The following is a 27,475-nucleotide window of genomic DNA, read 5'->3' as shown; positions in this document are numbered from 1 at the left end:
TTACCTGACTTATCCTTTCTAGGAAGTTGGCAGATGATAGAAGTTTATCCTGATCAGGTACTCTTGACACGATGGTCGGACTGTCCATTAACACTATGGTCGAGACAATTGTATTGAACCCGTTGGTCGGACCGGTCAAGGTAGAATGACTATTTTAGTCATTAAAAGTATATAATAGAAGAAAGTTAAAATAAAGATCTCTTAATACACCTAAAACAACATTGCAAGTTTTCTTCCAAACCCTCATTCTCATGTATGCTTACAAGAAACCCTTAAGACATAAATAATCCTTCGATCGAGTTAATCAATAAAGTATCTCTTCGGATTGCCATTAAAACATGTCATAACAAGTAAATTTCTTAAACTAATACAAGAGTTCATGACGCATAACAATTATATGATTAAATCAACTTCGAAGTTTATTAGAGCGAGTAGAGATGGAGCCTCCCATCTCTCCTGCCCCCACCTCATTGAAGCCCCATCCTTGTCTGCTCTTTTGTCCTCACTCCCACTCTAGTCCTTCTAACCTATCTCTGCATTACTGCCATCCCCCTCCAATAGCTCCTATGTATGCTCTTAATGTAAAATCCCCTAATATCCTAACCCGATAACCTGTCATTTGAGATCTGCGAACCCGAAGTACAAGTAGAAGGCAACTTTGGACCATTCGAGCTGAGCCCAAAAATTCAAAAATAGAATCTATGGACTGGAATGAACTAGAAGTAGACTCGACCACCCTAATTGATTTCAAAAGCAGAGAGAAAGTTAGTCCAGAAGGCCTAAAAATGAAGTTTTGGCATGCAAAACCTATGCTAGAAGACTCCAATGCCAAGGTAAAGTATACCGTGATTCAGAAATGTTTAGAGGATTTTACCCTTTGAAGTCCATCGAAAATGACTTTAGCATGTGAAAGATATAGGGCCGGTTGATTGGGGCTTGTGATCGGTTTGACCGACTGCCCTTGCCCAAAAAAGAGCAGTTTTGAAAATTTGAGTCAAGAAACCCTATTTTATTGCTTTATCACCTTATAAACGAATTGTTTATGCTAGTGGGAGGCTGAGAGCGTGGGAGAGCTTGGAATTTGGGGGGATTCTTGCATGTGAGTTAGTGATGAAGCGCAATTTGTGAGGATAATCTCGTGTGAAGGTAAGAAGACCTAGAAACCCTTCATTCCAACTATTTTCCATAGTATTTATGATGGATATTTGCAATAATGATGGTAGTTGTAGAAGCTAGGTTGAGTTGAATGCTCATTATTGTTTTCCATTGTGTTTCCCAACCTCTTTGAGTATTGATTGGTTTCATTTCAACCATTTGAGACAGAACAACCCTCTTTGAGATGCCTGCGGGCGACTCTCTTAGAACCAATTTAGGGCCTTTTGATTTGGGGTTAATAAGGATGATTGGAAGGTGTTTTTGAGACAATACTAATGTTCCATTGAAGTCCCAAACCCCCCCCCCCAAATTTGACTTTGAAATGAGCTCAAACTAGGGCATTTTGGTCGCAACTAAGGGCGGTCAACCGGCCCTGGGAGGCTTGACTTTTTGCCTCCTATCTGGGAGTGCAAGTTGGGTTTGTTTGATACTTGTTTTGATTCCCAATTTAAACCTAGCTTAGTCTTTATGTTTTCTAGGGATTTTGTAACTTGTTAACATCCTTGATTGTGGATTTCTTGGACTCTTGGAGACTATTTTGTCATTGGCTGGTGAGGAATATATTATCATGTATTATGTATTTGACTTATTCTATTTCTTGTTATTACAAATGTCGAATATCTTCTTATGAATTGCATGAGACTTTGCACAAATAAAATGTAATTTGATGTTTATGAAGCCCTATGCCCTAGCTCAGTCTTGGGTCATTTTCGTCTTACCTGATTTGTCGGAACCTTCTACACGTGTTATTACTATATTCTTGATCCATCTACCAAGTCCGTCAACATCCAAGTTAGATCTTCTTCCAAGTTCTGAAAGAACTCCCAACTTAACATCATCTCCATCTATTTCCATTGGTTTGGAAACCAAACTGATGTCTCAACTTGGATGACCCACAATTGCTTTCTACTCGCACTCCGGGTTTTACGACCTACAATATGAATTTTTGGATTAGGGTTTTGGGGGATTTCACAAGTTTGGCCTAATGCCTCGAACCTTTTAGGGCCTGTTTGGTTACATGAATCCAGAGATTTCAAATCTCTGGATTCATGAATGCGAGATTTATACCTGTTTGGTTGTGAAAATTCATGAAATCTAGAGATTCATCTTTTTACACTAAAAACGTGAATCTGTAGATTTATGGGAATGAGATGAAATCCAGAGATTTCATCCCTACTATAAAAATGCTAAGTATTTGCGCATTCACAAAAATCACAGATAAATCCATAGATTTCATTCCACATATTCCGCTAACCAAATAGTTAATTTTATAAATTATGACTCCATAGATTTGAAATATTTAGATATTTGAAATCTCCAGGCTCACGTAACCAAACAGGCCCTTAGCAATCCTAAACAGAGATACAAGATGAATCTCTATGAACCTGTCGTACTTAATGGGTGTCTCTAAAGAAATTGAGGTACGAGAACTCTACTTTAGGAGTGCCAAATAGGTCAGGACATTGGACCCCACGTCCACAACCTCGACCCGCACCGCGACCACCTATGGGTGTGCGTTTGCCTCCACTGTGAACCATCTATATAGTAAAAGAGATTATAAAAGTAAATGAGAGAATTCAATGAGTAGAGGAAAATTTGGAAAATCTTATAGATGGAGTAAAATATATGCAAATCTGAGCTAAAATGCATGGGATGTAACAAAGAGACTGTACAGAGTGTGAATCTACTGTAATATTCAAGTTTCACGAGTAAAAATGCAGAGAGACATCAAGTATAACATGAATGTGAGGTGAAATCATGAAAAATGAGCTAGATAAAGAGATTACCTATGCTTTCATGGATAAATCATCGATGAAATAAGCAATGAAGCTTTGTAGAGAGCAAGAAGCAAGCGGGAACTTCACCTCAAAGCCGAGAGCAACCAGAAATGAGTGTGAAAAATGAGAAGGGAGGGGTAGCAGTTATTTATGTCACAACCAACCCAGCTGGATCCGGTTACACCCAAATACCCGTGGGGGTGATACACTACAGGACCAAGGTTCAGTGACAATCCCATACAAACATATGATTAGCATAATCCAAGGACAAGAACAAATCAAGTTCAAATACTAAGTTATAAAATCTGAGTTTGCACTGAGATTACAATCATCCATCAACTAAAAGTTAAATATTATCTAACGTTGATCAAAATGAATATCAGAGTTTGAATGAATCATGGTTTGCGATGGAATTTAACTAAGTGTCTTGGTCGAAAATGCCCTCTCCCTTCTTGAAAGATATGAGGGTAAAAGTGTAAAATAGTGCCATGAAAGATACTATCGAATCCCTAAGCACTACTAGCTCCCTACTGGAATTCAAGTTCATAGGAACAGTCCTAGCACGAGCACGAAGTTCCATGCTAGTCCACATTCTCTCCAGTCGCTCCTTCATAATAATCAGTTGGCAACAGATCCTCTACTTGGAGTCCTCATAACTTGCAGAATAATCTAATAAAAACATATATATATATATATATATATATATATATATACTAGTAAAAAACATACGTGCAAATGCACGTAGTGATATATGGGGAAAAAATTGAAGCAACTATAAATTTGAAAAGAAAAAAAAAAGGATTTGCAAAAAAAGGTAGAGTACATGCTTTTATAATAGTAGTATAAAATGCATTCCACGAAACAAGGTAATCATAACTTTCAGCTGCATTTTGGCACGTAGTTATGCGGTTATATATAAGGCTAATCCCAAATACTGGGCACGTGATTTATAAAATATCTAGAGCTTGATATAAAATCATAGAGTATATCCCCGTGCCCAATATAGTGGTAACGAAAATGTCAGCTTTTGAAAGCACATCTTTAAGGGTCAGGACATTGAAGCCTTCCATCAAAGCTTGAAGGGCACAGATGGGCACAAATAATGTTAACCGTATCAGTGATAATGTTAGGATGTTAGCAAATAATGTTAATGCCGTATCAGAAGATAAGATAATATTAATTCTCGATTTTGCGAATCCAGAAGTCAACAAATCAGAATCCAAATTTCGAGTTCTATAACAAATTCGAAGAGCTAATAAAAAACTCTTTAGCAAACTGTTGAATTTCAACGGAATTGAAATTCAAAAAAAATGTAGAAGACGAACACTACAAATGGTACAGAGAGTGGATTAATACCTTGAAAACCCTTGACAGCCCGCTTTATTTTCTTGGCACATCCTTTGCAATATGCATGTCGACCTTCAAAACCGCCATTATCGATCCATCTTCTTTCTTCCCCCATCTCCTTCTTCTCACCATTGTTCAGCTTCTCACCATCGTTCGGTTTCTGATTATCTTTCTGCAATGAGAGAACAAATACATAGAAACCCAATAAATTCCTCGAATATAACTGAACATCAAATTCAAATTTCAAAATTGAGAGGAAGAGAGAAGTAGAAGGCAACCCACCTCACCCATTATAGCTTGCTTTTCTGTGAACATGCGTTAACAATAATATACCAAAAGAAGAACTTGAACTGTGCAAGGGTTTACTTCGAGGAGCTCTTACCTTCGATTCAACGGAAGGTGCGAATATCTCTTCGGTTATTACTTTAATCGAACTCTCGCAGAGGTAAATTCTGCAATAATCGAAAGTTGGGAATTTGGAAAAATTAGATGAAAGAGAAAAAATCGGACGAACGGGAAAAGAAAGATTGAGAGAGATTCAGAGAGATTGAGAGGGATTTAAAGAGATTCAGAGAGAGAGTTCGAGAGGGAGAGGGGAAAAGAAAGATTGAAGACTCAGAGAGATCGAGAGGGATTTAAAGAGAGATTCAGAGAGAGAGAGAGTTCGAGAGGGAGAGGGATATAGAGAGCGACAGACTTTGAGAGAGATTGAGAGAAGTCGTAGAGAGATTTAGAGAGTGCGGTAATTTAGAGAGAGATTCAAAGAGAGTTTGAGAAGGAGAGGGATATAGAGAGTGACAGACTTTGAGCGAGATTGAAAGAGGTCGAGAGATAAATCAAGAGAGAAATTGAGAGAGGGATTAAAATTAATGATAAATTAATAATAATTAATGACTAAAATGTCTAAATTATCCTTATAAAAATAAATAAAGAAATAACAAATAGTACAACATTATTGGTATTTAAAACAATGATAGGGACAGAAAAGGACAGAAAAAGATTTGCGAAAAAGGTAGAGTACATGCTTTTATTATAGTAGTATGATATATATATATATATATATATATAAAAGGAATGAGTTCAATAGAACTCATGAGGTCAATTCGACAACATATCATGCATTCATTCACAAGTTCCCACATCATACATATAAGATTAATAATGATAATATAAATAGTGATGATGATATAAATAATGAATGAATATGATGTTATGCTCTTAACTCTCTCATGAAGTGTCTATAGTAGATATGCATTAAGTTCAACATCAGTCTCCTTTAGGCGGTCTCAATCACTCTCCCTCAACAAGGGGCCTCTGTTGGGTTCTCCGTGGTTGTTGGGTAAAGTTGCACCAATCCGTGGCTGGAGTATAAGTCACCACTCTCTCACATTACCGTTTGGCATGAAGACTAGCGCATGTTAAGGACAACTCTAGCTCAATGCATAGTCATACGGTCCCATACTACATATGGTATGGATATCATTCCTTAACAGAAGACATCTATTGATTTGATATCCTTATCCACCTAGAAATGGGATCCTCAACGGGAGGCATCTATTGGATTCCATTTCTTAACACAATAGTCATCCACATATAATTGACAGAATACTCTCAATGTCCTCTCACGGGTTGGTTACTGGCCTTGAGCCCCCATAAGCCCTTATCTATTATATACAACACTACCATTCCATGATGGCAGTGGGCCTGTTTGGTGCTCACAGGACCCAGCCACTGACATCACGGGTTAATCGATTTTAATACTCTTACTGGAAGGGTATTAGTACTCATAGCGTTATCTAGCCAAACACCTCAAACACCTAGGATTCATGTGTTTAGATCTAAATACATATTTATATAAGGTCATTAGGGTAATAGGCGAACCCACAACCCTAGTTGGTAAATAGATACAAGAAAACTAAGTCTCAAAACCAATCCACACATTCTCATACCATCATCCACAAGATTTAAAAAAAAAAAAAGAAACAATCATATTTTTTTACCTTTCATTCGTGCAAAGTCAAACACAATAATCACAATGTACAAGATATAAAAAATAATGCAAGATACCAACAATAAGAGTTAAATAACACCATCAATCATACAAGATATGGTTAAGTATATTTCTCACATTTCAAGTTAGTAAAGCTCTCCAAAATCTTACAATGTTCATCGAAGAGTATGTAATTTACCCAAAATAGTTTTAGTTGCATAAGAAAAAAATATATATAATTATGACTCAATTTGAGTTCAAAAGAGATCAAAAACACACTTTAGACATTTATAAAAAAATAATTTTTATAATAAAAAAATAAATAAATAGAAGAAGATTGAATGCAAACTAGATGCCTTGTATGTTGTAGTAGTGACAATCGACAAAAACTAAACCATCGCCAATGGTGGAGTAGTAGAGCGGTTAAACCCCAACTTCCCACGGGGAGGTCCTGGGTTCGCACCCATCCGGCGGCACCTATATTAGTAATATTCCTCCACCCTATATATAAACTCTTCGGATTAAAAAAAAAAAAAAAAAAAAAAAAAAACACTAAACCATCATCTGCTCTCTAGATACTCAATCGCTGAGGAGTGTGGAAGAGATATGGTTGAAATGGCGCTTCCAAATTTTTCGCAGTTGTTAGGGGTAGATCAACATTACAAACAGTGAAAACGTGAAAACCTGAATGCAAGCAAACGGCGAAGGGTGGGTTGGTAAAAACCAACTCGTCTAAGTATGAGATCAGCGTTCGAACTCCCTCGGGTGTAGGGCAAAACCTCTCCTACCTATTATGTAAAACCCCATCCCCAATACATTAGAAAAAACATCTGCACCAAAAATAAAAAATAAAATACATTAGAAAAAACATCTGTTACACCAAAAATAAAAAATAAAACACTGAATGCAAGCCACAGTCCAAGTAAACCGAATCAGAAACTCTCATATGATAGAATCAAACGCTGTTGTTTGACTCCATTAGGTCAATTCGTCTTGTTTTCAGATCTGGCCCCAGATTCATTTTGTATTGTCAGAACTAGTGCTTCGAAAGTCACCAAAGCCCATGGAATCATGTAAGACAAAAAAACAAGCTATACCAGAAAACAGTAGCGTGTAGAGATTTTGTTACACAGATAAATGGTCCAACTACTTCATTAGCCACACAACCCTACTACAATCTATTGAATTACCATCAAACAAAAACAGACCAGAAGGGTCTTCCAACACAGAATGACATATTCTACCATGACAGAACAAAATTTATAGAATTCTGGGATACTGGGATATTCACCAAGTAATGTATATAACTTTTTTTTAAAAAGTATAAATTTGAGCTACTAGGTAGTAGATACTGTTTTTTTTCACCGCAGAACCAAACAATCTTGAGGAAGATGAGGGGTGGAAGGCAACACTGGAGTGTCGATCACAACCTCATGCTGCTCGATATCCAAGTCTTTGGCCTCTGTAAATGCCTCTTGCAATGCTGCAGCTTCGAGGATGTACGCCTTGACCTCTTCGAACCTCTCATTTGATAGAGACACTTCAGCTAGTAACCTCCACGCATAGTCCTCTGATGCATCTTCATAATCCTTTTTCCTCTTCAACACCATATGCCCACTTATCTCCCACACTGCCGGGTTCACTTGAGTGTCCAGAAGTTCTTGGCTAACCTCTCCAAGGGCTTGTTTCTCTGCATAACACTGCATGATTCGAGAAGGTATCAGACGATGATGTATAATTTGGTTCAAACATTGCAAAGAAATCCAACATTAAACATTTCCATTTTTGTATACCATCTCTTCAGGGGAAAAATAACAAAATGAAAATTTATTTTAAATCAAAATAGGAACACTAATTGAGAACTAAACAATAAATTAGACAACGAGAAATAGGTTTAACAGGTCTGTTTGCTAATGATTTTTTATCACATTGTTTCTGGGGGAAATGGAACTACACCACGGAAAATAACCATTTTCATAGATATAGGCCCAAAGAAACTGAACCGTATAAGAAAGAACTGTAAATTCCAAACCCCACCACCCCAATCCACTGGTTGGGTACCATTAACAACCCCCCCCCCCCCCCCCCAAAAAAAAAAATAAATAAATAAATGCAGGTATTAATTCTCATTCCCAACTTCTACTTCTAAACCCTCAAAAACCAGCTCCTAAGTTTCAATTATTGTTTTTGGAAACCATACTCCCCCTCAAAGGTCAAAATCTCACCCCCCCCCCCCCCCAAAAAAAAAAAAAAAAAAGAGAGAGAGAGAGAGAGTCGATTCCATCGGCTGCCTCATTCAACAATTAAAAACCCAAAGTTTCATATTTCTTCACTAAGATCCTGATCCACGACTTTTTAATTACTTGGCATTTAATGATCAAAACCCTTCTATTTTTGGACCACAACTACATAAGCCCACACTTGACCTAACTTACAGACCTGCATTCTCCCAACTTCTCATTCCCAACTTCTACTTCTAAACCCTCAAAAACCAGCTCCTAAGTTTCAATTATTGTTTTTGGAAACCCTACTCCCCCTCAAAGGTCCAAATCTCACACCCTCCCCCCCCCCCCCCCCCAAAAAAAAAAAAAAAGGAGAGAGAGAGAGAGAGTCGATTCCCTCGGCTGCCTCATTCAACAATTAAAAACCCAAAGTTTCATATTTCTTCACTAAGATCCCGATCCACGACTTTTTAATTACTTAGCATTTAATGATCAAAACCCTTCTATTTTTGGACCACAACTACATAAGCCCACACTTGACCTAACTTACAGACCTGCATCTCATCCACCTTCGAAACCCAAGGATTCCACCATACAAGCTTTTGACATGAAGACCCAATTTTCAAATCTCACAATCCAACCATCAGTTCCAGCCCATATTTGGATTGATAATTCTCTCCCATAGGTATGAAATGCAAACCAAACTTATCCCCGAATTCCAACTCAAAGCCCTAAAACCCAGTTTCCCCTCTTTTTCAAAACCCAAAACCTTACACCCAAATTGCTGAAATCAAATCCAGCTAACTAAATCCTTCCACGAAACCTTAAACCTTCACTGTTGAGCTTCCCATCATCAATTACTGTAAACCTTTCAACAAATTAAGCCAAGAAAAAGGAACTTCCGCTAAACCTTAAACCTTCACTGTTAGCTTCTCCATCATCAGTTACCACACCCTTCAAAACAAATATAAGTATAGACATAACCTAGCTTCCAAATGCACAACCCTAGTTTAACCCTACCAGAATTGGTTGTTTCATATAATATACTACTGTGTAATTGGCCCCTAGGTTATCCTTTCAACCTGGGGCTACACCAGGGAGCACAATGGTGGATTGAGGAGCAGGGTCAGGGGTTACTTGCAAGGGGACTCCAAAGTTGTGGAGAATAGCAGTGGCGGTGAAGCATGCCTAAATTGTGGAGAAGCGAGGTGGGCAGGCAAGAGTGGAGGGTACTGAAAGTGAGGTTGGTGTCAGGTGTTACAATGCATACAGGGGCTCTGGTTGATGCAGGATGTTCGGATACAAGGTATGAGAACAATGTAGAATTTAGGGCCACAGCAAGGAAGGGTCATGAAGAGGGAGAGTCATTGAGTGTGGTAAGCATAAGGTCATGTTGGTGGCTCTGAAACTCCAATGAACATGTCTTGTGAGTGACATCTCCATCAGGGAAGAACTATACATACTGTGGGAGAGAATACAGGAGAAAAAAAGAAGAAGAAATAAACCTATACTCTGAATTGTAGCAGGGAGAGGGAGAAGAATGCTGATACGAATAAGAAAAGAGGAGAGAGAGAGAAGGGGGGCTGTGGAAAAGCTAAAGCTTTGATTCATCTTTTCAATTCCATTCTCAATAAGCTGATTACAGGTGTTTAAATAATAAAGACATACTTCAATAAGGAAACAAATATAGTATCACTCTTGGAAATTTAAAACTAATTAAAACCGATCCTAAATATCCAACCCAAATTAAAAATCTGATTACATAGTCATCCCAATAACTAAAATCCTACATTATTTTCATAACTCCCACGCAAAACAGCATCTCCTACTTTATCTCCTTGCAAGCTGGACCTGGGGCCCACTAAATGGGAAGAATAATCTCCTGAGAATTGTTCACATTTCTGTGACATGAACATAATGGGTTGTGCTGCATGTATACATGTTCATTTACGTTGTCTTCGTATATATGGCCGAAAACTCTTCTTTTAATTTTTTTGCCACAGCATATAAAGGGGTCTTGAACTTATTAATTATTATGGTTTTAATACTGTTAAGATTTATTTATAACAATATAGGGTCTAGGATGATACAAACACCTACTAAAACATTTTTAGGTAAGAAAAGTAAAGAAAAGAATGATACCGTAAAAGAGCCAAAGAACGCTAATTATCTGGACAAAATAAGAATGATACCTAAGAGAATTTAAGAATGTTGAATCACTTGACCAAGTGAGCAATGTACTCAAAACACCTACCAACCATGGATATAAAAGACCTGTGAATATCGTAGGACATAATAACCCCATAGTAAGAGCAAGTGTTCTAGCATTCCAGGAAAAAAATGAAGTTTCATTGTTATTTTCTGTTTGACCTGAAGATGTAGCCTTCGAGTATTTAAATACCATAGCTTCTGTGATGGAAGCTGTCTGAATGGAAAAAGACCAAAAACCATTTTAGCTAGAGGCCAAGAAGAATTATGGTCAACAATCATCTATTGTTCTAACCATATGAGATATTACCAGCCATCAAGTAATGTAGTCCTTTAATGCAAACCAACCAGAGACAAATATTTGACAGTCTAACCAAAGTTTGTAAGCAGAAACGTATTGACAGTCTAAGTGATGAAAGTAATCTCAAAAATAATGGCAGGCAAAGTAAAGCAAGTAAAATATGAAATGATGTAACCTGTAAAATGTTGAGAGAAGAGAATTTGAACAAAAGCACCAATACCTGGGGGAAGATGAAGACCCGTTTGCCAGAACCCGAGATGAGGATATTAAAAGGGATATTGCTATCTTGAAGGCAAATACAAGAACTGGCAACAGCATCAGAAAGATCTTGCATTGTGTTTCCACCTTCAAAGACCAGTCCCCTAACAGGATAATTTAACAGCTGGGAAACCACCACTCCCCGTTCTTGCAGCCCCTTCACCATGCTTATTTGTCGAGTCTGGGTCTTCTCGACAGGGAAGAGTACAGCTAAGTAGTACGCCTGTATAAAAAAGAAAAAAAATTATCAATCCCAAAGTAACGAAGACACAGCCATTTTTTCATAATGACAACACAAGTAGGTCATGCATTAATGGTGGAGAAGGCAACCAGTTTTCTAACCCAATATGGATTAAGGTCAAAATGGCCAGAAAGTTCAACTTACCTGGAAATGGAGGTGATTAATGGTGGCAAAGGCACCCAAGCTGTTGTAACCCAATCTGAAGAAGGGGCTTGCAGCTTCAGAGGCCATATGGAGAGCAAGCAACAAAGTTTCACGGTCAATCCTCTGAGGCAAGCAGTCAAGCAAACGAGGGATCAGAAGCACATGGCCATACTCGATTGGGCTCACCTGAAAACGAATTCAAATAAGCATTGGAGAACTGAGATGAAGCTTCTCTTAAATCTTAAATCCAATTAAATGGAAAAACTCTCGCAAAACAATAACTTCCTAAAGAAAATGTTCAGGTAAAAGAACCTGGAAACTAAGTTCTGCTTACGTTAATAGCAACTACATTAAGAGAGTGGGCGGAACCAGCATTAACAGATGCATTAGGGACGTAGAGGGTCTTGCCATCATCGCTGGGTTCGAACCTAAAGAGCACCTCCTCCTGTCCAATCTTAGTGAAATTAAACTTGTTCTCATCGAATGGCTGCAGAACCCGGTCGACACGAAACTCGGTGGGTCGCTTCTTCAGGTGGCGACCTTCGTTAAGCTGAGCAATGAAGCCATATTGGCCTGGGATAACCTTGGTCTCGCAGGTGGTAACATCGTAACGGAAGAGCCCTCGACTCATGCGTTCCTCCCACTGTCCCAATAGCAGAGTATCAAGGAACGATATCTCAGACTTCTGTTCTTCCTCCTCAGAGGAGCACACCGGCACAGCTTTGCCTTTCGTCGAATCCACAGCATCTCTATTGAAAGAATAAAGAGGAATCTCTGATCCTAAAAAGAATTAAACTAAACAATTCAAAAACAAACTCTCACAGAATCAGAAGGCGAAAAACAGAAAGATGAGTAATGTTTACAGCTTTACCAGGGAGGCAACACTTGCCGAGGCAATTCCGGCCGCAACCAGAAGATCGGAGGGCTTCGTCCTGGAAGTTGGATACTACAGTTGGAACCCTTTTGATTGTCAACATCTCAACAAAATTGAAAGCAAACGCAGAATTTGGAAAGGTAACAAGCTAAAGCAAGGGTAGGTTAAGGTACGTAAAGAAAGAATTTGGTTTTGGTTAGTAAATCCCCTGTTCGTCGACGAGATTGAAGATTGAAGAAATCGACGAGGGAGTTAGGTTGAAGAAAGCAAGATAACCACCGCCGGCAAGAAATAGGAGATCAGAAGGACTACCGCCTTCGGAAGGTAAAGCACCTCTACCACCGTTAGGGGATGGGATTCGTTTCTCCACCACCAGATGATTCCACTTCTTCTTCTGAATTTTCTGCACTTGCGACGACACTTGTGCCTCTTGCTGGTGGTGGAGATCCCACCAGAGTGTTCCCAGAACAGCCGTGATTACGAATTTCTGTGATTCTTCTCTGCTTCCTCTCGCGCCTTTCGTTCTCTTATCGACTCTTTCTCTCTCTCCCTCCCTCTCTCTCTACTTCTCTTTGAATCTCCGACTCCTTCATGACGGGCTCTTTATAGACGAGAACTTAGGAGAATATACTCCCAAGAGTAATTCTAAAAGTTACGTCCTTATGCGCCCGTGCATGTTGGCCATGGGATCTTCACTCGATTCCAAACTGACGGTTCCCAGTAAAACTCTCATGACGTGAACGATTTTAAGTCTAGCTCTTATATTGATAATACCTAATTTCGATAAATTTCTATTAATGGCCAAAAAAATTAGAGTTTGAAATAAATTAGCATTTACCTGTGGACCAAAATTTCCACAAACAAGAAAGCCAAGCGCACGAAACAAAACCGAAAAGGATAGACCGTTTAAGGTCGTTAAAGTTAAGGCACAAGCGAGAAGGTTCGCGGATGTTTTTGGATTCCAATCCGATGGTCATGATTGAAAAACTTCACAGCATAAACTCAGACTTAAGACGGCTAATTCTTTACTCGTGACGTCGACCAAACCAAATTTTATGGAACAGGTAAAGACCAAAATCAAATTGGATAGGCCCGAATGCACAAATTGGAACGTAAATTTTTTAAATCGATGAACTAAACCGTTAAGAAAAAAAATTCCGACATTTATCAGAAATCGGACTGTACTTAATCCGGTCGAAAAAGACTAATGCTGTCGATTGATGCCGTTGCTTGAGATGAATGTAGACGGGAAGTCTTGAACAAGAATTGCCCCTTTCGGAGGGAGAATTACGAAGTAAACCATTCAATCGTAAATAATTTTCTTTTTCAGTTACCAAATTTGACTTCATTTTTTTTGGGTAAATTACCAAATTTAGTTTTTTTTTTTTTTTTTTTTTTTTTTTTGGTAAAACCAAATTTGACTTGAAATCATAAGCTTTTGGTTCCTTGTTCGACTCGAAACTTCGAGTTTGGAGGCTTAGAGCCCATTCATTCTTATACCTCCTATTAGGCAAAGAGTTGTACCTTTTATTTAGTATGGTTCATTTTTTTCTTTTTCTTTTTTTCTTTTCGAGTAGGGTAATCTTTAGTATAGTCCGGTTATGTGGCTTGTCATGGACAAACCGACCACCTATCGGTTCAGCCGTGTCAGCCGGCAATCCAAATAAGAACCAAAATCAGACCATTACTTTAGATCTCAACCATACAATTGGAACAAGGGGTTTGATCGACGTTCCAAACAAGGCCAACGCAAGAATCACGAATTATAAATACGGCAGAAGTGGAGACAAGGGTAAGATAGTTGGATTAACAAAGAATTATTTGTAATCTTTCTTGCCTTTTTACTCATTTGAGCTAGGGTTCTCAAGAGCTCTAGCTATTTGTTCTTCCAATTTCCACTAATTTGATCGTGAGAGACGGATCGTCAATTGAGTTGAAATATCCTCTACTGTGTACAATAGTACAATTCTATACTAAAGAAGACTAGGGTTAAAAGCTTGATTTTAAATTAAAAAATAATATTTAATAATCTTTTAGTTTTTTTGTTTTTTCAACTACTTACTTGGCATATTAGTACAATGTTGTTGTACACAACAGAGGATTTTTTTCCCTTCTAACACTATCTTCCAGAGTGATTGCACGTAGTCCAATCATCTTTGGTGAAGCGTTGTTCACAGTAGATCACTTCAGTTCATCTTGAATCCCTTGGAGTTGGTTGAGATTGATTTACCTCGGAGGCAAATCCGACACCAATACGCCTTATTGGTATTCCTCTGAGATTGAGCTACCTACTCAAAGGGATGTAGATTTATGAAAGATCAACAAACAGCGTGTGTCAGTCGATCTCAATCAAATACTTACCATAAGTGGTGTAATCTAGTACTTAACTTGCTAAAACCAAAAGGATTATCGATATACTAAATCCATTTTTTTTTTAATGGACTATAGGTAGATGAATATAATTAAGTTTTTGTGGTAGGTATTCTTTTGCTTACAAAAGGCAAAAGTAGGAGGATTGGTTTTTTCTCTTACTGTTGACTAAAGAGGGTCTCGTGGTTCACAGAAAAGTGAATGCGACTTCCATGGCTTCAACTGTCCAATAAAGAAATACTGTAGGCCCAGGAATGCATGGCCATTGTTCTATCGCATGCAAACGAGAGATGGAAAGGGTAGCAACGTGGGTGGTTTTCTATCTCACTTGCTTGTCTGTCTATGTAAATCTCATGGAATGTGATAAGATGAGATGGGTGTTGGATTGAATCTCTTTTCCTTGTTATTATTGATTCCATAAATTTGATGAGATCTCCTGTGGCCCTCCTATTTATCTATTTCGATTTATTTACCAGCTAAAATCTTATGCTAATTTGTGGCTTAAGGTCCCTTCTGTTTGTCATTATCGAAATAAGATCAGATCTTTATTTGATTTATTGAGTAATTAATGTAATGTTGTATTTATATTGCTAATAATTGGAATTATGGTTGAAAACAAAATCTTAATCAATTATAAAGAACCGATCTCATATTGTGCTTAGCAGACATGGTGGGAGGTCAAATTACTAGTTGTAAGCATAGAACAAAAATTCGAGGAAAACTCAAGTTCTGACTAGGTGAAAATAGGAAACCTAGGTGGGAAACTAGAAAATTTCGAAGAAACTTAGGACTTTTTTGTGCAAGTTTTGATATGAAGTTTCAACAGATTTTAGAGAGTATTTTAGGGTGAGATTCTACACTTAAGCTAATTAGAGTATAAAGAACACATTTAATGTATTTTGTTAAAAAGTATATATATATATATATATATATATATATATATATATATGTCATTTAATGTACATATATAAGATCAATGTAGAATTGACCAAGAAGTACAATATATATTTAACTATTTAAATATATAATATTCAATATATAATTTCTAACTTCAAAACATCAAATACAAAATAACTAACAATAAAAGGAAAGTACAACTCAATGCCAAGATGTACCTCGGTGGATCCATCCTGTGAGCTGAGTAATATTATGTATGTATCATCCTCTCTTCCAACCAACTAACATAGACATCTTTTGACATTTTATGCCTATGGTTGTCAAGGTAATTTGACAACTGTAACTTTATAAGTCTGGTTATCAACATGCTTAAGGTAACTAGTTTGAAAGAATACACAATTTGAATAGGGAAGTCTTGATAGAAAAGGTATTTGGGAAACATGAAAGAAACAAAAAAAAATATTGAAAATATGGGAAAGCTAAAAAACTTGCAGGAAAAAAGTCAGGTTTCCACGAAATTTTTCATGTTTTTTATGAAAATTGGAAAAAAAAATTTCTTACGAACCAGCTGGATTGAACCGGGTTTTGAGGTTTCGATAAGTTTCGACAAAATTTCGACAAGTTTCGACGAAATTTCGACAGTTTCGATTGAAACTTTTGAATTTTTTTCTAGTCCCCTAGCTTTTCATTTCAAGGTTCCCAAAATGAAAAACTTTTGTGAAAATTTCACAAATTTTAACGGAATTTTGTTCTATGGTTGTAAGTAGAATCCTCTGGACCCTCTCTCCATATGAGCATAATCACAAAATAGCGCATTGTGGGAGATCAACAGTGAAAAACATCAAAAGCTCCATTGGTATTTACATTGTTTTGGAGATAATTACGAGTAGTAGTCAAGCATCTATATTCGTCTCATTTGATCTATGGTGAGCATTTGCATCCATTTCCATTAAGTATGCAAGGGTTTGTTTGGTTACATGAGTCTAGAGATTTCAAAATCTAGATTTCTAATCTATGGAGTTATAATTCATAAAATTAACTATTTGGTTACTTGAATGTGTGGAATGAAATTGGTGGATTCATCCTAAAAAACTGTTCAATCAACTTGATTTTTGTGACTACGCAAATGTTTAGCGCTTTTATTGTGGGGGGGGGGGGGTGAAATCAAGTCATAAATCTATAGATTCACGTTTTTAGTGTAGAAAGATGAAACCCCAGATTTCATAAATTTAGGAATTTTCACAACCAAACGGGTATAAATCTTGTATTCATGAATCCAGAGATTTGAAATCTCTAGATTCATGTAACCAAACAGGCCCAAACCTCTACTACTAGCTAGCTCTGTTTCCTGCCCCATCTACGCTCAATTGGCTCCGTACCTTTGTTCTTTCTCCCGTGCGCGTCCTTGTTTTTGTCACGGATTGTGCTCCTGATGACTCTTTGCGCGGTTATTTATTTTTATTCATGTATGTATCTGTATCTGCCTTAGCCCCTTGTGACTTCTACTACTATCTCTAGTGCTAGGACAGGAAGGGATGTTGGGCCGAAAAATGGTAGGATATCACGGGCACTGAAACCCCCTCAGTTGTTGCGCTCACATACAATTGGGTTGCAAACTAAAACAATTTTGAAATTCACCTTTGCCTCCTATCGGCCATCTCTTTAGGTATGTTGTCTCTTTTCCCACTTCCAATGCCCTTGCCTTCGTTGGTGCCTAGACCACTGGTGTGGGTTCGCCCCGATCTACTAGCATAGGATCTGGAGACCAACCCCGTATCTCCAACTAGCTCAAGAATGGGTTCTCCAACTAAAGGCTCTACTCCCGCTCTGGGCACTTTGTGCTTTGTTGCAGCTTCCTCCCCAGTAAAACATCAATTGGATCGCTCAATCTGAAACCGGAGAATCTGAAATGGGCTCTCGACCCAGCCCATAATTGCTTTTTTTTTTTTTTTTTTGCTTTGTTTACCTGTCATGCCTATACATACACCTTTGAAGCCCCTACCTATGCCTTCACTGGTGCTGGTTCAACCTTTCAGTTGGTTTGAAGTATGCTGCTGGGCGTAAAATATACTACTAGGCTTTTAAAACATAATTCTCATTGATCCCGACCTTGATTGTAACCCTAGAAGACCAGCTTGGGCCTAACCATGTGACAACTAATCTTGACTTTTGAGAGAATAGAACACTTCATTTGATTCATCTCTAATTGGATTCGAATCTCTTGAATGACTTCAAATCCATCGCCCTATGGTTTCTAGTAAGGAATCAAGTTTCATTATATAAATAGTGGGGGAATTGGAATTCACAAGGATTCCAACCCAAATTGATGGACCCCATCGACCCCATATTCTGTTCTACATTCCCACTATGCCAATATATGTGACATTATGAAATCATGTAAGGTATTCTAACAAATAATAAAATCTAGAGTAACTTATAGATTCTATACTTTATTGAGACTTAAACTATAGGTTGCACATTTTTTCAAAATTACATGTTGCACGCTTATCACTTTCTATCTAAAGATTATATTAAGTTAGGAGTAGAATGTCCATATTACCCTCATTATGATATAATGATCAATCTACTCATTTAAACCCTCTTATGCCCAATCTTTAGCTCCTTTCACCCATTTTTTACCTATGCCTCACGAATTGTCGCCAGCACCGCCACCACCAACCTTCCCCCGCCGCCCGGAAAAAATAATTCCTGATCAGTGACCCACAATGTGAGTGCATATGCTTCAAGAATCCATGAGAGTTCAAAATCAGTTAAACGAATGATCACAAGAATAAGAAAGTATCATCACTGGAATGCAAAGTTGGAAGTAACGTAACGAACACTAATTTTCTTTTCATTCTCAATTAATCAAATCAATCTCACATGGAGAAAACCATTGACCGAACGCTTCAGTCCGGCTCGGTTCGACACCATTCTTGATCTTCTTTACATCGACTTCCATGGCGACTTGGCTGTTACAGAGACGATTCCTCTCCGTCTTTAATAGAAAGCAATCGCACATACTTCTTTGTATAGGTAATATTCTCTCTCTTCCGTTCTTTACACATCGAATTTCAATTTTGGGAACCCTACCGCATGTAATGACAAAAGCCTAATTCAGAACAAATATGCAAGATTTCAAATCGATAACGATGAAGAATTTCGGTTCTTAATTCGATTAAACGATGAAGATCTCAAATTCCGTTCTGTGCACGTCGAATTTCAGTTCTTAATTTGAAATCAGAGCTGGAGATTTTCCGTGAGTACCCGTGGGTTGCAAATGGACCCGCAACGGTTCTCTGGCGACGATTTTTTTAAAGACGAATTCCTTGACTTCCCTAACGACGATGTTGAAGAGGGTGTTTGTCAAGAAGAAGAAGGGGACAAGCCCTGCTCCTCTTTTTCTTTCCAAGCAGATCAACCCCTCCATGAAAACTCAAATTCCGACTCCAACTCTGTTAGCTTTTCCATTTCTGAGCTCAGCGTTTCGGTATGTAACCATACCGTAAAACCCAGAAAGAAACATAGAGCTCCTCCCTTTCAGATTCTTATAACTTGATTTTTCATTTTTTTCCGTTCAGGCGGACGATTTAGCAGACCGAGAATAGTTGTCGCACTTCATGGAAGATTCAATAAATCATCAATTCTGCATAAATCTCGCGTCTGCAACAATGAAAGGTTACTATTCTCAGATCAAATATTTCAAAAAAGAAAAAAAAAAAAAAAAAAAAAGTCGAATTGTAGCGAGATATCAACAAAATTACAGAAAAAACAAGGAGAAGTTGGGGTGGTTTTCGGCGGGAACGGGCAGTGGCAGGGGAGGATTGGGGTGGTTTCCGACCGTGGTAACAAACCGGCAAAGGTAGAAGACAGGTGAAGAGAAATTCTCTTCTCCCTTGGGTGTGAGAGGATTTAAATAAAGGTAGATGGGTCATTATACCATAATAATGAAGGTAATAAAAATATTTCACTTCTAACTTAAGAGAATCTTAGACGGAAAGTAATGAGCACGCAACTTGAAATTTTAAGAGTGCAATATGAAATTCATGGCATTAAAGTGTACAACCTAGAATTTAAGCCTCATTAAAGGGTGCACTCTATAATTTACTAAAACCTAAAAAGGTATAGATGCGTCCAAAAATTGTTTCACCCTCGGGTTCCTACAAAATAAGGTTAGATGTGGTTTGACTCAATGTTTGGGAGGTTATTTCCAAAAGTTAAATCAGTAATGAATCACCACAGAGGCTCTAGCTAGTTACAGAGCTTAATTGAATAACGTTAATTGAGGGAAACGATTCAAATACCTTTGTCGTGTGCAAATATTTAGTTTATATAGGGTTACCTGTTATTCTCGATTGTTGAATTCGTTTATGATCCTTCTTAGTGGCCGTTTGATCGTAAGGTTTCCCCCTTCTTTCGGAGTTAGTTACAGTTTCCTTGTATGGAGTAATCATGCATCCCGAAAACGTTTTTCTCCATAACCGTCGGGTTCCTTCTTCCTCGCACTACTAGATGATTCCATCTCCGAATCAGTCCCGACCGGCGTCATCAACCTGACCTTGGTTGAACCCGGTTCAATGTTATTTTATCCTTATCAGGTATTTAGGAAAAGTAAAGAAGCAAATGCTAACATGTTCCCATTCTCTTTTTTGTTTTTTTGATACAAAAGCGCTTTATATATATAGGGATAGAGATATTACATATGTTGCCGGTAGAGTTGAACCCATGACCTCTCCATTATGTTTTTTTGATACAAAAGCGCTTTATATATATAGGGATAGAGATATTACATATGTTGCCGGTAGAGTTGAACCCATGACCTCTCCATTAAGAAGTAGGTTTCTAACCAACCTACTACTCCTCCATTGGCCCATTCTCCTTTTTTTGGAATGAGGTTCATCTGGGCCAGCTTGCGAGCACCACGATTACATCCTCAAGGCGTTTTTTGGCTTAATCAGGCCCCGAAGGGATTCGAACTCTGACCTCCTATGTGGAAGCGTTGGTCTTTGCCAACACGTTCCCATTCTCCTTTATTCACATTTAAGGGTACACATGCCAAACAGCCGTTATCCCGAGCAAAAATGCCGTGCCAACAATCTGACAATTGCCAAACCGTTAAATGATTCAAGATATAAAATTTAAAATTTAAGTTATTATTATTATTTTTTTCATGCCCTTATGGCTAGAGACAATATGGGTAGGAAATCTTTTTCTTATCAATTATTTGCATATTTATTTCTCTTTTTTTTTCAAACGCGTTATTCCGTTGATTCATATTTCTTTACTGGATTGCTAGAAGCAGATAATCACTCTTTCCTGATAATATATTATCCCTTATTATTGTAGTATAGTAGATGATGCAGAGATATACCGCAATTCAGAGCTGCGGCTTCCATAATCTTCCTAAGTAGATATATTAGAATCTCATTTTAGGCGCCTAACTCTTTATTCAAATTGGAGTGTTTAATTTTCAGTTTAAAAACTCGATCTATGCAATGAGAGCTTGGGCATTGAAGGCCTTACTCAACTCAGCAGCCAAATCCAGATAGGTGGTTGGAGCAGGCACTTCTATATTTTGCCTGCTTCTCGTATACTCGATAGTCCATTTGACTGTGTTCTTGCTGCACTTTGACATTGGCTGCATTGTCGCCATGTAGGATTTGTACGGTTTCCCTGTCTCCTTCATAGAAACTCAGCACAAGCTTCTTGTTGTCGTCGAGGGATTCGATCTTCTCCATTGTTGTCCAATAATCGTCTCCCCTGTAACATAACAACTCAATTAGAGCCAGCTATTCAAGCTTTTTGGTCGTGTATATAATGTAAAACCTTACATACTTGTAAATCTCGCCACCCAATAGTTCAAAATTTTGTGGGTTGATGTTGATAGAACCTTGCGCCTTGTCACTTTTGATGCCTTTCGATCAGAATCTCAAAGTGACATTTGAGACTGTTCTTCCAACGACAACAAGAACTAGTGATGGAGTGTATTATGGAAGGAAACATATAGTCACCCCAGACAATTTTTAAATGAAGAACAGGATTCGGGCCCTTCCCACATCCTTGAATAATCTCAGTATTCTTGATCGTGCCAGGGGCAAGTTTGGTGTAGAGATTTGCATGGTTCTTGTAAACAGCAAAGGATTTGTCTGTTGAAGATTGTATCTTTGTTTCTTTCTCAACCTTACCAGTAAAAATGGTTAATCGACAAGAAGGGCATGGCAATGATACCTCATTCTGGTATGATCATTGATTCCCTGAAGCCATATTTGTGACTGAGAAGTACCATCTTTCTAACATTTGGTCACATGACACTACTGTTACCCAAATGTCGCACTACATTTTAGTGACCAAGGAGTATCTCTAAAACTTTAATCTTTCAAATTTCCCTATTTCTCAATTTGAACTCAATCTCTCTAATGATATATGCTCCCACGCATTTCTACAAATGGTGAATTTTCTGCTAAGTTGGCAAGCAAGGCTTTAATGAGACAACAACATTCTTCAATGTCCAATGAGTTCATGCAATGGTGGAAAATGTTTTGAAAATTACCACTACATCCCAAACTCAAATCTTTCTTTCGGTGTCTCTTGAATGCAGGACTACCAATTAGATCTGGATTATATTAATGGACGGAGATGCACGATGTTTATGAATTGTGCGGAGATAAGATAGAGACTCTCTGCCATGTTTTTATCTCTTGCGAATGGACCAAGAGAATCTAGGCGGTAGGACCACTTGGGCTCAAAATGGAACACTTAGCCCAATAATCCATCATGCACCTATGCAACGACTTCCTAGTTGATTTCCAAGTAGACAAGCAAAAAATCTGGTGGTTTTTTTTTTTTTGCGTTTGTGGCAACATGTTATTTTATATGGGTAGAAAGAAATAATGTAATTATGAACAAACATAAACCCAATCCCCTTAAGATATTAACAAATATTAACGGGTAGCTCATGGGGATGATCATATCACTTTCCATTGACAAGGATCCAAAATCTACTTTGCATGATGCACACCATGCTACTCTTCATACTACCTTGTCTATATCATGCATTCACTCTCTTATATTATTGTGTGCATGGGTATATAATGAATCTCTAGACAAAGCAAGTTGGAGCGTGGACTTGTAGATCATGGTAATATTATTCAATGCTAAGGTAGGACGTTTGGAAAAAGGCAGCTACTGGATTCTTTGCTTTGGGTGATTAAGGATGGCCTGTGCTAGAAACCTTGAGGATTGAGAGAGAGTGTCACATCCCCCCAGTTGGTACCCTAACTGCAATACCCGGAGGTGCGATCCAAAGCCTCGAAGATCAATTCTCATCAATCAACCTTCCACATAACACAACAGTATAATTAAGAGCAAATATAAATCATCGTATAAATATAATTAAAGAAACAATCAATGATGTATTTCAAAAGGATCTCAAATCAATAATCAGAGTGCAGAAAAATGATACTAATATAGAATCAGAGTATAGAGTATAGTGGAAATAAATTCTAGAATCAAATGTGGAAAGGTAGATTAAAATCTTAAAGTATTACAACTGAATAAACTATAGAAGTGTAAGAATAAATCTAAGAACTATTCATAAAACATCTCCAACTCAAAAAGAGTATGTCTAAACTCAAAGATTTCCGTATTCAGTACAGGGTACTCTAGCTCCAAAATAGGACTAATCCTAGTACGCGCAGTCATTACACGCACGTTCTTCATAGCGATGTTTGTGATCGCGAATACTTTGTAGACAATACGGATCAGTCGTCATTGTCTCATAGTCATGGATCTCATCGTAATCTATACCTGCAGCAAAGTCTTAAACGTTGTCCCCGAAGGGTGAGCTCAAAAGAACTTAGCAAGCAGTAGTTCAAGTACAAATAACAATTACAATCAATATTTAAGTACAAAGCATGATGCAAGATGATATAAGACAATGTGCATGTATGCATCTAACTCTAACATATGCTAGTCTCTAGTGGCAAACACGCATTAAGATAGAACACCATATTCCTCTAGGCAGTCTCAATCACTCTCCCTCACGGTTCTTAAGCACGTCTTTTGGGTTCTCTACGATAGTTGTGTCAAGGCATCCATCTCAAACTTTCACCATGGCTGGGGTTTAGGTCACCACTCTCTCACTCCACAATTGGAATGAGTATTGGTGTGTGTTAGGGTTTTACTTAAGCCAATGTGCATCATCTACTGAGTCATATCAATCTTGAGGTCAGATACTTCCCTTTCGTGCCCCTGACAGCAGTCCATTCAAGTACCTTTCCCCCTAAAGTCATCGTATCCTATGGCTCCAACCAACTCAGACTACGAACTCTTAACCAATTTGTCATCCACATATAATAAACGGGAAGCTCTGATGTCCTCTCATGGGATGTCTACTGGTCTTGAGCGCCCATGAGCCCAGGTTTTTTTGTACGATCCTACCAATGAATGACACCCACAATGTGATTATTTCCTCTCATGAATCGGATACCTGTCTTGAGCGCCCATAATCCCAATTGTTGCCACGAGTCACTTGGCACCAATGCCCATCCCGATAGGATGAGATATGATGGGGTTTCCTAGCCAAATACATCTAAACAAGTCATAGCTATGTCATCAATTAATCATGGAAAGTGTCAAAGAGACACTATAGGAAAACGTCCCATATTGATAACTCTACGAAATAGAGTTAATTCTAGTAATTTTATACTTAAGATAGCTTTATTCAAGAGTATCTTCTCTTTGTTTTAGTGTTAATTCTCATTAAATTTTGTTTTAGCAAGTCTTAGTGTTTTAAATCTTGTAAAGGTCTTTTATATTATTCATGCATGAATTTCTCTTGAATTAATGGATGTAATTGATCAACCTTCTTTTTCTTGGCATTATAGGAAAAGAACCATAAAGGATGAAGATATGACATAAAACATAGAAGAAGAACAAATAACAAGTTCTTTTTTTATTTTTTATTTTATTATTATTATTATTATTATTAATTCCTGTTGCACTAGTTTCACATTCCACCACTCAAATTCTTAGCTGTTGCTACTTCTTTTGTTTTCACCAAAAAAAAGAAAAACAAAACAAAACAAAAAAAAAAAAAAAAAAAAAAAACAAAAAAAAACACTCAATGTAATCATCACAAGGGAAGGGAAGAAAAAAGGCTTCAAACAAAACAGCCAAACCTCATGGCCATTGTTACCTCCGACGTTAAAAGTAACTGTCACTTTCCGACAATCAATAATCGATCATTCCTCTTTATTTATTTGTTTATTTTCAAACGATTTGCATCCGATCACCTCTCCATCTTCAATCAACAATCTTCAAGTTGGAAGGAGAATCACAAGAAAGAAAAAAAAATTCACGAATTTTATACCAAAGAGTCATACGTTTGATCAATCCATTGAAATCTTCTCCATTCTCTTTGCACCATTCTTCTCATTTTTAGATCTTCACACATCTTCACCGAATCTTACTATGATACCACTTGTTAGGTATGCGGATGTACGAACACGAAAAAGAAAAGTAAAACACAAGTAAAACACAAAAATTTTAATGTGGTCCTGCAAAATCACATACTCACACCACTCTCACACACCTGATCATGAAATGCTACCTTTTGTTGATCCCCATCCCCTCTAGGGATAGGGGATGAATCCTCACGATAGATTCTTCAATCTTTTGTAGGGATTGAATTATCTAGGTTATCCACATAGACTATTTATAGGTAAAAAAATCTAAAATCTTAATCTACATATAATTACAATTTTATTCTTGTACAAGTAATTGAACCCAAAACCTAGATCTAATTATAAATATAATTGAAACTATAATTATATGGGCCCGTAGAATACAAGACAATAAAACCTAATAGAAATGCTAGATCTCTCCACTAGCCATAATCAATTATACATACAGAAGGAATACAGATAGTGGTTGTTCTATTGAGCCAATAAAGAGGGAAGAGCATAGAGGAGAAGATCATAGTATCAACAAGAGAGTTTGTCCTTTATAGGAAACAAAAGAAAAGATTTTGCTACGTTCTCAATGATCTCCAATTGATCCTAAAGAATATATACTTCATGTACTTATTCTGAAGTTTTAACTTACACATCTTCCATATGTAAGTAACCCATAAAATTCTGTTATCTTAATGCATTGAAATTCCTTACTTCTCTAGTGCACAGGTACCAAATTGTGTTATAAATTGTGACCAGGGTTTATCAAATGGCAATACTTTGACTATTAATGTGGATCAGCTGCCCAGTACAAGAAATCTTTTTCCTTTTTCCTTTGTTTGCATGTTAAGTTTTTTTTTCTCTTTCGGCCTTCCTTAACTCCATTCATATTTCACTACAAGAAAAAGTGTCAATTGCGACAGACTTTTTGCCATGAACATGTTAGTTATTTATTATTATTTTTTTTTCTCCCGGCCTTCCTTAACTCCATTCATATTTCCTTTTACTGGATTAATAAAAGTCAGATTGTCACCCTTTGTTGCAATAGATGATCCTTTGCTAGTACTATAGAGGATCCAGAGAGATATTACAAATTAGCTAGAGCTGCAGCTTTATTAATATCCTTACTAAAGATATATTAAGAGTCTCTTTTTTTGCAACAACTCTTTATTCAACTAGGTAGAGTACTCCAGTTTGTAAACTCGATCTATGCAGTGAGAGCATGGGCATCGAAGGCCTTAGTCAACTGAGCTATGGAATCCAGATGGGCGGTTGGAGCAGGCACTTCCATATTTTCCTTCTCGTACTCGATAGACCATTTGACTGTGTTCTTGTCGCACTTCACCATTGTCTGCATTGTCACCCTGTAGGATTTGTACAGTTTCCCAATGTCTCCTTCATAGAAACTCTTCACAAGCTTTTTGTTCTCATCATCGATGGATTCGATCTTCTCCATTGTTGTCAAGCCATCATCTCCCCCTGTAACATCACAACCCAATTAGATCCTAGCCATTCAAGCTATTCTAATTAGTATAGCATAGTTGAACGTAATGTAAAACCTTGTATCAAAAGATCATATATACTTACCAAAGGCGTATTTTATATGGATAACAGAATTCGGGCTTTTTCCACATCCTCGAACAATCTCAGCATTTTTGATCATGCAAGGGGCAACTTTGGTGTAAAGATCTGCATGGTTCTTGTAAATGGCAAAGAACTTGTCTGCTGGAGATTGTATCTCTACTTCTATCTCAAGCTTACCACTAGTAGCAGCCATGCTTTCACACCTTAAAATAGTCAAGAAGGCCAAACAAATTGACGAACAAGGACACACTTGGGGAAGTCTTGTGGATTTTGGGTGCAGATGATAGTCTCATAAGGGTCATATTTATATCTCCAATGAGAGGAATGGCCCACCGCATCCGTTGATTATTAAATATATATGTATAAGTAGATGCTAGGCGGATGGTTCTCTTAGACCCATCCATGAATAGTGGTCTGAGTTAAGCTTTGTACAAGAAAAGGTGCTGGATAACGTAAATAAACTCTTAGTGCAAGAATATATTCGAACGACCACTTCAAAAGGATAAGGAAAGAAAAGTGTGGTGGCTGCCGGTCCTATTCTGGGGATTCACTCAAAGCCAAATTTGGCCCACAGAATCAAGCATGGAATTTCTGGGTGGGCCTCGTGCGGGCTTGGGTTTTAGTTCTAACTTCTAACCACAAGTCAAAATCTAA

The 27,475-nt window shown here is 37.7% G+C and overlaps 2 protein-coding genes and 1 pseudogene across 2 annotated transcripts; all 3 read right to left on the bottom strand.

Moving 5' to 3' along the window:
* Positions 1-7,279: 7,279 nt before the first annotated feature.
* On the bottom strand, positions 7,280-13,086 carry LOC149024838 (GDP-L-galactose phosphorylase 2-like). The gene is made up of 5 exons (XM_089145026.1): positions 12,516-13,086; positions 11,979-12,424; positions 11,645-11,830; positions 11,222-11,482; positions 7,280-7,970 (listed from the first exon to the last, which is right to left on the bottom strand). Exons 1-5 carry the CDS (start codon positions 12,619-12,621, stop codon positions 7,632-7,634), a joined length of 1,338 nt encoding a protein of 445 aa, XP_089001152.1. The 5' UTR covers positions 12,622-13,086; the 3' UTR covers positions 7,280-7,631.
* Positions 13,087-21,273: 8,187 nt separating this feature from the next.
* On the bottom strand, positions 21,274-24,076 carry LOC149024837 (kirola-like; annotated as a pseudogene).
* A 2,308-nt stretch (positions 24,077-26,384) lies between these two features.
* LOC149024836 (kirola-like) lies at positions 26,385-27,087 on the bottom strand. Its single transcript, XM_089143003.1, has 2 exons — positions 26,825-27,087; positions 26,385-26,716 (listed from the first exon to the last, which is right to left on the bottom strand). Exons 1-2 carry the CDS (start codon positions 27,012-27,014, stop codon positions 26,445-26,447), a joined length of 462 nt encoding a protein of 153 aa, XP_088999129.1. The 5' UTR covers positions 27,015-27,087; the 3' UTR covers positions 26,385-26,444.
* Between the last annotated feature and the right edge of the window lie 388 nt (positions 27,088-27,475).

Source organism: Hakea prostrata, chromosome 2 (genome assembly GCF_041222555.1).
Source record: "Hakea prostrata isolate BN-2017 chromosome 2, UWA_Hpros_2, whole genome shotgun sequence".
Taxonomy (NCBI): domain Eukaryota; kingdom Viridiplantae; phylum Streptophyta; class Magnoliopsida; order Proteales; family Proteaceae; genus Hakea; species Hakea prostrata.
This window is presented reverse-complemented; position numbering and strand designations above follow the sequence as displayed.